The sequence below is a fragment of the Canis lupus genome, chromosome 15 (genome assembly GCF_048164855.1).
Source record: "Canis lupus baileyi chromosome 15, mCanLup2.hap1, whole genome shotgun sequence".
Classification (NCBI taxonomy): Eukaryota; Metazoa; Chordata; class Mammalia; order Carnivora; family Canidae; genus Canis; species Canis lupus.
In genome coordinates this window covers 20,407,716-20,423,157 of record NC_132852.1, presented here as the reverse complement: position 1 = coordinate 20,423,157, position 15,442 = coordinate 20,407,716, and the positions used below count along the sequence as shown (strand labels likewise).

The window sequence follows — 15,442 nt, the reverse complement described above, 5'->3', positions numbered from 1 at the left end:
ACTGGTACTCTCTCAGACATATAGTTATCATGTGACCCCACAAGTCTGCTCCTAGGTATAAACTCAAAAGATATGAAAATATGTGTCCACACACAAAAAAACATTCACAAATAGAAATGTTCATAGCAGCATTACAATACCAAAAGTGGAAACAATCCAAATGTCCATTAATGGATGAATGAATGATCAAAATATGGTATATCCATACAATGGAAATTATTCACTCATAAACAGAAATGAAGTATTGATACATGCTACAATGTGGATGAACCTTGAAAACACGATGCTAAGTGAAAGAAGCCAGTAACAAAGGGCCACATACTTTATGATCTGATCCCCTTTATATAAAATGTTGAAAAAGGACAAATCCATAGAGACAGAAAGTATGTAAGTGATTGCCTAGGGCTGAGGGGCCGGTTTCAGGGTTAGGGCTAAGGGCTAAGAGGTTTCTTTTTGGGGTGATGAAAATATTCTAAAACTGACTGGAGAGGGATGCTTGGGTGGCTCAGTGGCTGAGCGTCTGCCTTCAGCTCAGAATATGATCCTAGGATCCAGGATCGAATCCTGCAATGGACTCCCCACAGAGAGCCTGCTTCTCCCTCTGCCTGTGTCTCTGCCTCTTTCTGCATCTCTCATGAATAAATATATAAAATCTTTAAAAAAAAAATGGAGAAATGGCTGCACAACCCTGTGAATTTTTTGAAACCAAAAATAGTTTTAGGGAGTGAACTGTATATCAGTTATATTTCAAAACTGTTAAAAAAAAAAAAAGGTGCAGGGAAGATGATTGAAGGGAAGCTAAATTTTTATCCATCATTGCAGGACTGGAGTACAACGCCTAACGCTGATTGAGGCAAAGTAAGCATCAACATACCAAAGTAATATTCATAACAATAACCAGGAGTGATTAAAAACTTTTAGGCCCCATATGGCTTGGGCACCAATTAATCCAAACAGACTGAGCTGCAAACAACTAGTGTGACAGTAGATACAGGTTCTGGCTGATATCACCTGAGTACAAATAGTCCAAAGTGTTTGCTTCTAGGGAAGGGTAATGGGGGTAGAAAGAATGAAGCAGGAAATTATTGATTCTCATCAGAAGCCTATCTAGGTCATTTGATTTTAACTAAATACACTTTGATACAAATTTTACAACATTAATTTTAAAAATTGCATAATTTCATTTACATTATGTGAAGATTTTCAAAGACTGATTCTCTGACATTTTTAAGTATTTGAAACTGTCATTATCTAAAATTATTTTAAAGTAACATATAGAGGGGATCCCTGGGTGGCTCAGCGGTTTAGCGCCTGCCTTCAGTCCAGGGCCTGATCCTGGAGACCCGGTATCGAGTCCCACGTCGGGCTCCGTGCATGAAGCCTGCTTCTCCCTCTGTCTGCGTCTCTGCCTCTCTCTGTGTGTGTCTCTCATGAATAAATAAAACCTTAAAAAAATAAAATAACATATAGAGCAAGGACAGGAAGATGATGGCAGAGTGAGAGGACCCTAGGCCTCCTTCATCCCATGAATACAACCAGACAACTACCAAATCATCCTAAATACCTCAGAAACTGACCCGAAAACTGGCAGAACTAAAGGTAGAGAAAAGGACATAGTGAAGAAAGTAGGAAGGACACAGATGTGGTGTGGGAGAGGACGAGATCATGACTGCTGCAGTGGGAAGGGAAGCAGGGCCACAGAGAAGGGCAAGAGACAGACTAGCTCACAGGGGAGTACAAGGGAAAATGAAATCCCCAAAGAAACTGGCTTGGAAAGCAAGACGGGCCAAATTTTGTGACTTCTGGAAACCAGTGGGGCTTAAAGCCTAGAGTTTTAAAGATCAGAGGGCTTGGTGTGGGTAGAGTTCAGAGAGCATTGCACAGCTCTTCAGAGAGAAGGCAGGCAAATAATCTGTAGTGTGTGGCAATAGTGATCTGAAGAGCACCTGGGGCACATGGTACAGGGGTTATTTGCTTACCTCTGAGCACATCCCAGAAAGAGTTCACAAGGAGACTCCTCCAAGAACAAGCTGGCTGGCACATTTCCCTCCCCTGCCCTTGAGCATAAGCACAGGGTTACCTGCAGGAACTAGCACTATAATCACAGTCACTACTTAATGTGCTTATACCAAACTCTGACCCTACACACCAGTGGAACTGCCACCCTCTGCTCTCCCCTCCCCGACCCAAGTCACACTCGCCTCAGTCCCAGCACAGTGGTTCACTTCCCCTAAAAGACTGGCTCAAACCACTTCTCACACTGGGTCTCCCCACTTGGGAGTTTGGCACAGCTTCTGTTCCAGCTGTAGTGGCAACAGTCTCATTTCACAAACAGACCAAAACACATCCAATTAAAACTAGCTATGATTAGGCCAGGGACCAAACACTGCCCACAAGCGAAGAGAGTCCCTACAGATAAGTGGCCTGACAGAAAAAGTGGTCAGGACACAAAAACAGAGCACAGGCAGCACACAGTGGAGACACTCCCAGAAGCACCAGGCCTTCGGGAACAAGAAACACCACACGGCAAGGCACTATAGGACCTCTTCTTCATAAGGCCATTTTTCACAAGAACAGGAGATACTGACTTTTCCAACATACAGAAATAGTCACAGAGACTTGGACAAAATAAGACAGAGAAATTTATTCCAAATGAAAGAACAGAGTAAGGCCACGGCCAGAGATCTAAGTGAAGCACATATAAGTAACATGCCTGATAGAGAATTTAAATAATCATAAGGATGCTAACTGGACTTGAGAAAAGTGGAAGACATAAATGGGACCCTTAACACAGATATAAAGAATAATAAAGCAGAAATAAAGAATACAATAAATGAAATGATAAATACACTTATGAAATGAACATTAGAATGAAAGAAGCAGAGAATTGAATTAGTAATCTAGAAGACAGAGTAATGGAAAATAACCAAGATGAACAAGGGAGACAAAATTATGCAACACAAGAATAGATTTAGGGAACAGAGTGACTCTATCAAGGGTAATAACATTCATAGTATAGGACTCCCAAAAGAATGAGAAAGCTTTATTTGAAGAAATAATAGCTGAAAACGTCCCTAATCTGGAAAAGAAAACATATCTAGATTCAGAAAGCACAGAAAACCCCCATCAAAATCCACAAAAGCAGACTCCCACCAGGATGTACTGTAATTAATTTGGCAAAATATAGTGATACAAAAAAAAAGTTAAAAACATAAAGACAAAAGATGACAATAATTTACAAGGAAAAATCATAAGGCTAGCAAAAATTTTGCAGCAGAAACTTTCAAACACAGAAGAAAGTTGCATGATATATTCAAAGTGCGGAATGGGAAAAATCTGCAGCCAGGAATACCCTATCTAGCAAGGCTATCATTCAGAATAGAAGGACACATAAAGAAAAGCTTAAGGGGTTCGTGACTATTAAGCCAGCCCTGCAAGAAATATTAGAGGGGGCTCTTTGAATAGAAAGACTAAAAGTGACAGTATAAAGGTCGGGAAAACAAAAACAATAAAAATTAATATTTCTGTAAAAAAATCAGTCAAGGAACTCACTGATGTAGGATGGGATGTAGTAAAGGGATGTAGGATATAACAACATATACCTAGAATGGGGAGGAGGGGAGGAAGGAACAGATTCAGACATAAATCACCATCAATTTAATACACACTGCCATATATGCAGAGGAGGTTACATACAAAACCTCCTTTTGTAATTAACAACCCATTTGTTATATGCAAAATGGGAATTATATATCAAAAACCACTAATAAACATGCAAAGGATAAAGATAAAGAAATCAGATACATCACTAAAGAAAATCAGCAAATCATGAGAGAACTACAAGAAACAATCAGATAAAAACTTCAGAAACAAGCATAAAACAAATAATAAAATGACAGTAAATACATATCTATCGCTAATTGCTTTGAATATAAATAGACTAAATGCTTCAATCAAAAGACATAGGGTGACAGAATGGATAAAAAAGAAAAAACCAAGACCCATTTAAAAACTGCCTATAGGGATCCCTGGGTGGCGCAGGGGTTTAGCGCCTGCCTTTGGCCCAGGGCACGATCCTGGAGACCCGGGATCGAATCCCATGACGGGCTCCCTGCATGGAGCCTGCTTCTCCCTCTGCCTATGTCTCTGCCTCTCTCTCTCTGTCTCTCTCTGTGACTATCATAAATAAATAAAATTTAAAAAAATATTTAAAAAAAAAATAAAAACTGCCTATAAAAATAAAATAAATAAATAAAATAAAATATAAAATAAAATAAAAAATAAATAAAATAAAATAAAATAAAATAAAATAAAATAAAATAAAATAAATAAAATAAAATAAAAACTGCCTACAAGAGACTCATTTTAGACTTAAAGACAGCTGCAGATTGAAAGTAAGGGAATGGACAAATATCTATCATGCAAATGGATGTCAAAAGAAAGCCAGAGTAGTAATACTTATATAAGACAAATTAAGTTTAAAACAAAGACTGACAAGAGACAGAGAAGGACAGTATATAATCATAAAGGGGACAATCCAACAAGAAAATATAACAATTGCACATATTTATGCACCTGAATACACAAAACAGTTGATAACAAACACAAAGGAACAATCAATAATAATAATAATAGGGGACTTTAACAGCTCACACCAACAGACAGACCATCTAAACAGAAAATCAACAAGTAAATAATAGCTTTGAATGACATGCTGGAACAGATGGATTTAACAGATATATTTAGAACATTCCATCCTAAAACAGCAGAATACACATTATTTTTCAAGTGCACATGGAACATTTTTCATGATAGATCACGTATTACCTCATAAAACAAGCCTCAACAAAATCAAGATGAACAAAATCATACCATGATCTTTTCTGACCACGACACTATGAAACTTGTAGTCAATCACAAGACAAATCTGGAAAGAGCACAAATACACAGAGGTTAAATAACATGCTATTAAACAATAAATGGGTCAACAGTCAAATAAGAGAAAAAAATGAAGTACATGGAAATAAATGAAAATGAATACAAAACAGCCCAAAACTTTTGGAATGCAGCAAAAACAGTTCTAAAAGGAAGGTTTACAGCAATACAGGCCCACATCAAGAAGCAAGAAAAGTCTCTACCTAACCTTTCACCTAAAGGAGCTAGAAAAAGAAAACAAACAAAACCTAAAACCAGCAGAAGGAAGGAAATAATAATGATTAAAGCAAAAATAAATGATATAAAAACTGAAAACAAACCAATGGATCATTGAAATCAGGTGCTGGTTCTTTGAAAAAAAAAAAAAAACCAATAAAATAGATAAACCTCTAACCAGACTTATCAAGGAAAAAAAAGAGAAAGAATTCACATAAATAAAATCACAAATGAGATAGGAGAAATAACATCACAGAAACACAATTACAGAAGATTATGAAAATATTATGAAAAACTATATGCCAACAAATTGAATAACCTTGAAGAAATGAATATATTCCTAGAAATATAGAAACTACCAAAGATGACACAGGAAGAAATGCAAAATTTGAACATACAGATAACCAGCAAAGAAACTGAATTAATAATCAAAAACTCCCAACAAAAAAAGTCCAAGACCAGATGGCTTCACAGGGAATTCTATCAAATACTTAAAGAAGCATTACTATCTATTCTCAAACTATTCCAAAAAATAAAAGAGGAAATAAAACTTCCATATTCATTCTATGAAGCCAGCATTTACCCTGGTATCAAACCAGATAAACCACACACCCCGCCCCAAAAGAACTCCAGGCCAATACACATAATGAACGCAGATGCCCAAAATCTTCAACAAGTACTTGTAAGCTAGATCCAACAAGTCATTAAAAAAAATAATAATAATCACTCACCATGATCAAGTAGGATTTATTCCTGGGTTGCAGGAGTGTTTCAATATTCACAAATTAATTACATGATACATCACATCAATAACAGAAAGGATAAGAACCATATGAACATTTCAATAGACACAGAAAAAGCATATGACAAAGTACAACATCCACTCATGATAAAAACCCTCAACAAAGTAGGTTCAGAGGGAACATACCTCAACACAACAAAGGATGTATGTGAAAAACCCACAGCTCACATCACCCTTAATGGGCAAAAACCCATTTTTTCCCCCTCGGGTCAGGAATGAGACAAAGATGTCCAGTCTCATCATATTTATTCCACATAGTACTGGAAGTTCTAGCCATAAATCTCAGACAACAAAAAGTAGAACTAAAAGGCACCCAAATTGGTAAGGAAAAAGTAAAATTTTCAGTTTATATCTACTATGTATAGGAAACCCAAAAGACTCCAGCAAAAAAAACCTGCTAGAACTGATCAACGAATTTAGTAAAGTTGCAGGATATAAAAATCAATCTACAGAAATCTGTTGCATTTGTATACACCAATAATGAAGTAGCAGAATGAAAAATTAAGAAAACTATCCAAAGTACACGACACCCAAAATAAGAAGATACTTGGGAATACAGTAATAACTAAAGAGGGAAAGGCCTACACTCTGAAAACTAAACAACACTGATGAAAGAAATTGAAGAGGACACAAAGAAATGGAAAGATATTCCATGCTCATGGATTGGGCAAAGAAATACTGTTAAGATATCTATACTACCCAAAGCAATCTACATTTTTAAATGCAACCTCTATCAAAATACCAAGAGCATCTTTCACAGAACTAGAACAAAGGATTCTAAAATTTGTATATTACCATAAAAGACCCTGAATAGCCAAAGGACTCACGACAAAGAGAAGCAAAGTTGGAGGCACTACAAGTTATATTAAATTTCCAGATCTCAAGTTCTACTACAAAGCTGTAGTAATCAAAATGCTATAATACTGGCACAAAAAAAAAAAAAAAAAAAAAAAAAACACAGATCAATGGAAAAGAATAGAAAACCCAGAATTAAACGCACAACTGTATGGTCAATTAATCTTCAACAAAGCAGGAAAAAATCTCAAATGAGAAAAAGACAGCCTCTTCAATAAATGGTGCTGGGAAAACTGGACAGCAACATGCAAAAGAATGAAACTGGACCACTTTCTTACTCCATACACAAAATAAATTCAAGATGGATTAAAGGCCTAAATGTGAGACCTTGAAACCATAAAAATCCTCGAAGAAAAAAAACATAGGCAGTAACTTCTTTGACATTGGATTAAACAAGTTTTTTCTTCATTTGTCTCCTGAGACAAAGGGAAACAAAAGTAAAAAATAAACTATTGGGACTACATCAAAATAACAGCTTCCAGGGATCCCTGGGTGGCGCAGCGGTTTAGCGCCTGCCTTTGGCCCAGGGCGCGATCCTGGAGACCCGGGATCGAATCCCACGTCGGGCTCCCAGTGCATGGAGCCTGCTTCTCCCTCTGCCTGTGTCTCTCTGCCTCTCTCTCTCTCTGTGACTATCATGAATAAATAAATAAAATCTTTAAAAAAAAAAAATAAAAAAAAAAAAAAAAAAAAATAACAGCTTCTGCACAGTGAAAAAACAATCAACAAAAGTCAACCTACAAAACAGAAGATATTTGCTAGTGATGTATCTGATAAAGGGTTAGTATCCAAAATATTTAAAGTACTCAAACAACTTGACACCCGCCCCCAAAATAATCTAACTAAAAAAATGGGCAGAAGACATGAACTGACATTTTCCAAAGCAGACACAGAGACGGCCAACAGACACATGAAAAGATGCTCATCATTACTTACCATCAATGAAATGCAAATCAAAACTACAATGATATATCACCTCACACCTGTCAGAATGGCTAACATTGACAACATAAGCAACAACCGGTATTGTCAAGGATGTGGGGAAAAAGGAACCCTCATGCACTGCTGGTGGGAATGCATGCAAACTGGCACAGCCACTGTGGAAAACAGTATGGAGGTTCCTCAAAAAATTAAAAATAGAACTACCCTATGATCCAGTAATTGCACTAACTGGGTATTTACCCAAAGAATACAAAAACACTAATTCAAGGGAATACATGCACCCCAATACACACACACACACACACACACCTGATGTTTTATAGCAGCATTATTTACAGTAGCCAAGATATGGAAGCAGCCCAAGTGTCTGATGAATGGATAAGGAAGTTGTGGTATATATACAAAATGGAGTATCATTCAGCCAAAAAAAGAATGTAATCTTGCCATTTGCAACAACATGGATGGAGTTAAAAGAGTATTATGCTAAGCAAAATGAGTCAGAGAAAGACAAATACCATATGATTTCACTTATATGTGGAGTTTAACAAACAAAAGAGCAAAGGGGGGGAAAAGGTCAAATCAAGAAGCACTCTTAATTATAGAGAACAAGCTGATGGTTATGGGGGGAGGGGTGGATTAAGGGCACTTGTGATGAGCACCGGGTAATGTATGGAAATGATGAATCACTATATTGTAGAGCTGAAACTAATATTATGTATGTTAAGTAACTAAACTTAAAAACAACAACAAGGGACACCTGGGTGGCTCACTCAGTTTCCCCTGAGGTCATGGTCTCTGGCTCATGGGATCGAGCCCCATGTTAGGCTCCATGCTCAGCGTGGAATTGGCTGCTTGAGATGATCTCCTCTCCCTCTGCCCCTCCCCCAGTATCATGAGCACTCTCTCTTTCTAAAATAAACCTTAAAAAGAAAAAAAAAGACAACAATAGGGGTGCCTGGGTGGCTCAGTCTATTAAGTGTCTGCCTTTAGCCTAGGTCATGATCCCCGGGTCCTGGGATCAAGTTCCGTGTTGGGCTCCCTGCTCAGCTTCTCCCTCTCTCTCTGCCCCTCCCCTGCTTGTGCTAGCTCTTTCTTAGATAAGTAAAGAAATAAAATCTATTAAAAAAATTACAACATATAACTGCAATGTAGGGCACAGTACTCTAAGTTCACCAGTCCTTGTTTAGCAATGTTATAAATGGACACTCAAGGGCAGTCCTGGTGGCTCAGTGGTTTAACGCCGCCTTCAGCCCAAGGTGGGATCCTGGAAACCCTGGATCGAGTCCCACATCGGGCTCCCTGTGTGGAGCCTGCTTCTCCCCCTGCCTGTGTCTCTGCCACTCTCTCTCTCTGCCTCTCATGAATAAATAAAATCTTAAAAAAAAAAAAAAAAGAAATGGACACTCAAAAGTAGCAGTCTACGTAGTCTTAAGTAGACTATGCAACTATGAATTTTCCATACACATCATTTAATAAGGGCAATTAACGTTAGAAATGCAACTCCTCATTCTAACTTATTCACCAGAAGATTCATCTAAATATCAGAACTTTTAGTCTATTTTTGTTTTTTAAAGATTTTATTTATTTATCCATGAGACACAGAGAAAGAGAGGCAGAGACACACAGGCAGAGGAAGGAGAAGCAGGCTCTACGCAGGGAGCCTGATGTGGGACTCGATCCCCAAAATCCGGGATCACGCCCTGAGCCAGAGGCAGACACTCAACTGCGGAGCCATTCGGGCTTCCCAGAACTTTTAGTTTAAAATGTGATTTAATTCATAAAAATCCAATTTACTGAATTTCACGTTATCAGGAACTTAAACTTCATGTTCAGGATACAAGGCCCATCTCCATCAGGGACTGAGTTACACAGCCGGTGACAGAAGCAGTCTCCAGAGCTCCGGCCCAGCTTCCTTCCCCTGCTCTCTCTTACAGTTTCCCACGGAAACAGCAATAAAACCAATGTCCCAATTTAATTCCTAATAGGGAGGGGCACCTGGGGGGCTCAGTGGTTCAGCATCTGCCTGTGGCTCAGAGCATGACCCTGAGTCCCAGGATCAAGTCCTGTATCAGGCTTCTCCCTCTGCCTACGTCTCTGCCTCTCTCTCTCTCGGTCTCTCATGAATAAACAAATAAAATCTTTAAAAAAAAATAATCCCTAATAGGGAACAATCTCCATTTCCTTCAGGGCTTTTGATGATCACTGTAATCAACTCAGCAAGCAGTGCAATGTAATAATGCTCATGTCATCCTAATAATTATATCTGCACAACGTGGGTACAAAAACCAATATAAAAATCTAACGACAAGGCATATTTCTTTTTTTTTTTTTTTTAAGATTTTATTTTGGGATGCCTGGGTGGCTCAGGAGTTTAGCCCCTGCGTTTGGCCCAGGCTGTGATCCTGGAACCCTGGGATCGAGTCCCGCGTTGGGCAATAAATAAAATCTTTAAAAAACAAAAGTAAACTAAAAGCACTAAATAAAATCTTAGAAAGAAATTAATAGTCATACATCTATTATTTTAGAGAAAAAGAATGGCTGATTTTTTTTAAAGATTTTATTTATTCATGAGAGACACAGAATGAGAGAGGCAGAGATACAGGCAGAGGGAGAAGCAGGCTCCATTCAGGGAGCCTGACATGGGACTCGATCCTGGGTCTTCAGGATCAGGCCCTGGGCCCAAGGTGGCGCTAAACTGCTGCGCCACCCAGAGATCCCAACAAGGCATATTTCTTATGAGACAATGTGAGGGATGTTAAAAGTGCTCTGTCCACCTGCCCCAGAGGGGACAGTACCCTTGCCATCCTGTATGTGGGAGTCTGAGGCCAATAAAACACTGTGCTAGAATAATCCTGGCAGCAATAAACAAACATGAAGTATAGGCATAACATTGACACAGAATCTGGCTGAAAGAGTAAAGGGTAAACGTGATTGAGATTTTTAAAGGTAGCATCATAAAACCAGGCTACTTCAGGAGCTCTAAAGGTTTTAATGCCACCGTCATTTTAAACAAAAAGGTTAGATTTGGGGGTAGAGTGGAGACAGCTGCATTCTCACCATCAAGGGAGTTTTCGATGAGGGACGACAGCTTCAAAATCTATGTAGAGACTTGAAATGGAATTACAACAAGCTCATTTGTTATTTAAAGTTTCTTACTATCTCCAAATTTAACTATACACAGTTTTAATAATAGACAACCTTATCAAGACAGGTAAAAATTTAAATACCTGATAGGTAAAGATTATAAATAGGTGATAGAGGTTTATGTAGTTGGCTTAGCATATCATGCTACTCTAGCACAGGGGAAAAGCAACCAACTTCGAATCTCAAGATCTTTCACCTGCTCTCTCATTTTTGCTTCGCAGGACCAGAGGAAGTGGTGAAAATCTAATGTTCCCTGTGTACAACAGAGCAGACACACACCTATTGAGTAAGGCATGTTTTTGCACATATAAGAAACTCCAATGAGCAAGCAGTTTGTTTTCTGACCTTTGGTGGGATGGAACTCTACTAAATTAGGAACATTTAGGTAAAAGGAATAGGAATAAACCTTCCATGAGGGCTGGAACCTTTGTATCTATCACTAACTCATTAACAGCATCTGGAACAGAATCTGGCACACAGTAGTCATGCAATATTTGTTAACTAAGTGAATAGATTACATCTGTGTGTCCCTTCCTTTATGGTACCTGGGGAAAGCAGATGCACTATAATAATACTGGGCAGGCAGGAAGAGTAAAAATCATTGTTAATAAAAGCTCACACTTTGTATGAGAAGTTGATGCATAAAAATAAGTTTGACTCAGCAATTAATTACTGAGCCATTATGTTTCATTCTCAGGATCTGCTCAGATTTATGACTGACAACAGTCATCACTCTCACTCCGATTCCTTTCCTTCTCATCACGCCTCAGCCTACATCAGCTTATTTTCTGTTCTCAACACTGCTCAGGCCAAGGTGACCATGACCAATGACCTCCAACTGCCATGTATAACATACCTGGCATCTCAAAGGCACCCAACACAGGGAGAACCTGCTCCACTCTCTCCTCTGAGCTTCTGCAACACTCACTCTTCCACCCTGGCTGCTGCTTTAAACTTTGCCATTTCTTCTCTCCCCTTAATCTTTGCCTGTCCTCTTCTCTTTCTATGTCATCCATCTGCTCAATGTTCACTTTCTCCAGTGGCTTTAAGTAGCATGCCTGCGACTCCCATCTCCCTCTTCTGAGCTGCAGTCCCAACAGCCTCCTGGATATCCTGGTGCAACTGGAAATTCAATATAACCAGAATAAAAACAATCTTCATTCTTTCACCACAATTTTTCCCTTCTTGTGTTCCCTTGCAGTGATGCTGACATTTGGCCAACTAAGCACTTGAGAAAGTCAGCTGTCCCCCATCCTCACCCAATCCTTCCTTCTGCTCGTTCCAAACATTTTCTAGAACCATCCACTTCTCTCTCTCTCTCCACTGCACTGTTTTCTCCCCTAGTCTCCTTATATCCACCTTTGCTCCCTTTAACTTCTGATTGATCTTTTTAATGTGAAAAGGTCCAGAGCCTTGGATGACACAGTCTTCATCTCCCACTTCAGAGTGGCCACCTCTGCCACCACCATCATTTAGTAGGTCTTTTGATAAAATGGGTAATTAAGAATGACTCAGGAAGACCTTAAAACATGCTATATTGTGAAAAGCCTCAAACACAAAACCCACAGACATTCCAAATCAAATGATTTGTTTGTAATTTAAAGCCGTCCTCATTGTTCACATTTATCAAAAGTAGTTTTGAAATATCTTTTGTTACTATGTGGACACACACAATTTATCATATGATTCAAAGTGCAAAACTGCTTATTCTTTTCAGAGAATGAGGTCACAATACTTCTGTGGACTTTCAAAGGTTTCTTTCAGACAGAATTTTCCAGATTAATGAAATATTTTAAAAAGCCCAGCACAAGGGAGTCCCAAATTTTTATCCTCCCAGTGGAGATGTTAAAAAACAAACAAAACCCCATGTACATAAAAGAAAAAAAAAACCTTAAAAAGAAAAATTGAAAAGCCATAAAATTAGAACAGATAGCATTCTAAATTAATAATTTTGGCTTTATGCCCTCATTTTTCTCATTTAGGACTTCTAAAAACAGCTTCCCAATGGCTAGACTAGATTTTGACAACCACTATTCTAGATAAGAACTATTATCTTGTTGTTCTAAAGATGGCTTTTTAAAAACTCTTGCAGAAAATGCCAAAGAAGGAAAAATAAACGTACCTCCTGACCCCTGAAACTGCTCAGAGGTTCACAATTAGACCCCAATATTATTACGCACTGGTATAACACATTCAGGCCACTTTTGATCTCATGTTGGCTATAATCAATTTTTAAAAATACCTCAGTTTACTCTGACACATGATAAAATGAAACAAAACAAATCTACTTCATGATTCTGTTTAAGCACAAAAACAAGGGTATTGTGCAACCCACAAAATGCCAAACACCCCCTTCTCTTGCTAAATGAATGTTTCTTCTTTACTCAATCACAGAATTGCCCCACCTCCTGAAAGTATCCGATGTAGAGCAAACCTCCTATTCCTTAGACCTATCCCCAATCACACAACCAAAGTCCAAATTATGAAATAGGTTTTGCCAAATGCCCTTTTACTGAGAGGCCCTACAACTGCCCATGGTGTGCGTTCTTTCCCACTGCAAAGAGTAATAAACCCGATTTGTTCAACTACAAGTGTGTTTTCTGGTGGCCTCGGACTGAAGGGCCCCTATGGTATCAAAGTATTAAATTCTTTTAAAATTCTCAAGATCCCAACCACTTTACAGCATGAATTCCCTACACACACTAAAGCAAACACTTTATTTCTTCGTACACTCTTCCAACCCTTGTCCACATGTGCATACCGCGTATTTTTCTGTTCCTAAAATCACTGTATATACCACTTTATTATGTTTTTATTTGCTTAACAGTCTCTCAATTTTATTGAATGAATAATATCCCACCATGATTTCATTCTTAGATCATGTCTCCTTAGAAAAGTAAAAAGAGAAGAAAATGCCTGTCAAGAGCCTACCTAAGCTTTTCAAAACCACCCTCCTCACGTCTCAGGTCAGATGAGATGCCTTCTTTGGCATTTTCTGCATATCCATCTGATCTGCTGGCCAAGAGAAACGGAGTCTCACTGCTTTTAAAGAAGAGAATTATGAAAGAGCGCCAAACTAAGTGTCCAGAGGCCTGAGTTTAGGCGCGCTTCAGTAAACAGCAGTGTGACCTCTGGCTAGACATTTTCCCACTGAGTCTACTTCCTTCTCTGGCTGGTCCCTCGCTGTCCCTTGCAGTTACCAAGTCTGAGTTCCTGTGACTTCCTTTTGGGGAAATAGCCACGGGACAGGAGCTCCCATGACTCTGGGGCTAAGGCCACAGCAGCCACCTCGGGGCCTGTCTGGGCGGCTCCCACCGCCCTGGATGGGGACGCCTGGGCTTTCCTCAGGGACTTCAGGAGCCTCGTCTCCTTGGGCACCCCGTCACCCGGCAGAGAATGCCACAGTCGTCAAGCTTCTCTGAGTTGTGTAACGTCCCCGGGAACTTGTTCTTGGCAGCTCAGGATGCGCGGGCCTGGAACTGGTCAAAACAAGCGCGATCGCCCGCATTTGGGGGTGTGCAAGTCCCAATCGGCATTTTGCGGAGATGAGGGTTTCCCGGAAAGGCCTTCTTGTCCCGGCCCGTGTGGAATGAGGCGGGACGGGGTCCAGCGGGACGGGGTCCAGCGGGACGGGGTCCAGCGGCCCGCTGCGCGCCCCCCGCACCTGCGCACCCCCCGCACCTGCGCCTCCTCCGCACCTGCGCCGCCTCCGCGCCCCCCGCCCTCACCTGCGCCGCCTCCGCGCCCCCCGCGTCTCGCGCGCCCGCACCTGCGCCTCCTCCGCGCCCGCACCTGCGCCCCCCCCCGCACTCACCGGCGGCGCCTGCTGCGCGGAGGCGCAGGTGACAGCCGCGGCCGCGAGGACCAGCGTTACCCGGCTCCAGCCCAGCATCGTCCCAGCCGCAGCACACCGCCGACCGGGCGAGGACACCACCTGGGCTCGGAGCAGGCCGCGCCCCGCCGCCGCGTGACCTGCGACGCGGGACCGCACCAAGCGGGGCGGAGCGGGGACCGGAGGGCCCGGGGCGGGGGTGCGGGCAGGACGGGGCTCCTCGGCGGGGCGCCGGGGCGGCGGGCGGGGGCGCGCGCAGCAAGGGGCGAGGAGCCCGGGGCTCGGCGGGCGGCGCGGCCTTGGGACGCGGACGAGGGGCTCAGCAGGGCTTCCCCCTCCCGGGGGCAGTGGTTGGGCCGAGCCCCAGCCCCAGCCCCGCCCCGGGGGGTGGAGCTCCGGAACTTTTCCCGGGTCGTGCCCCCTGGCGGTCCGCAGCCTCCGCCGAGCCTCCTCCGCTCGGGCGGGGGGTCCCCCTGGGCTCTGGGCGCGGCGCCCCTCGTGCAACGTCTGCAAGCGGCCCGGGCGAGGTGTGCGCCCGGCCACCCCGGGCAAGGTGTGCGCCCGGCCACCCCGGGCAAAGGCGCGGAACGGACCCAACTCGCCAGAGGCTCAAGACGCGGCGGCGTAACGCGCGACCCCGACGCGCCTTTGCCGAGAGAGCCTGTCGGTCCCGACCCTGGAGCCACTGGACCGGCCCAGGTGTTAGGGGCAGGCGG

The 15,442-nt window shown here is 41.7% G+C and overlaps 1 protein-coding gene across 3 annotated transcripts in view; it reads right to left on the bottom strand.

Annotated features, from left to right (window-relative positions):
* Positions 1–14,867, bottom strand: part of ASAH1 (N-acylsphingosine amidohydrolase 1) — a 48,160-nt gene extending 33,293 nt beyond the window's left edge. For 2 of the 3 annotated variants that reach the window (XM_072776158.1, XM_072776159.1), the window contains exon 1: positions 14,709–14,867. In XM_072776158.1, the coding sequence (XP_072632259.1) occupies positions 14,709–14,786 (78 nt within the window). In that variant the 5' untranslated portion in view covers positions 14,787–14,867. The remainder of the gene's footprint in view (positions 1–14,708) is intronic. The other variant, XM_072776160.1, reaches the window with a different exon arrangement.
* Positions 14,868–15,442: the final 575 nt, after the last annotated feature.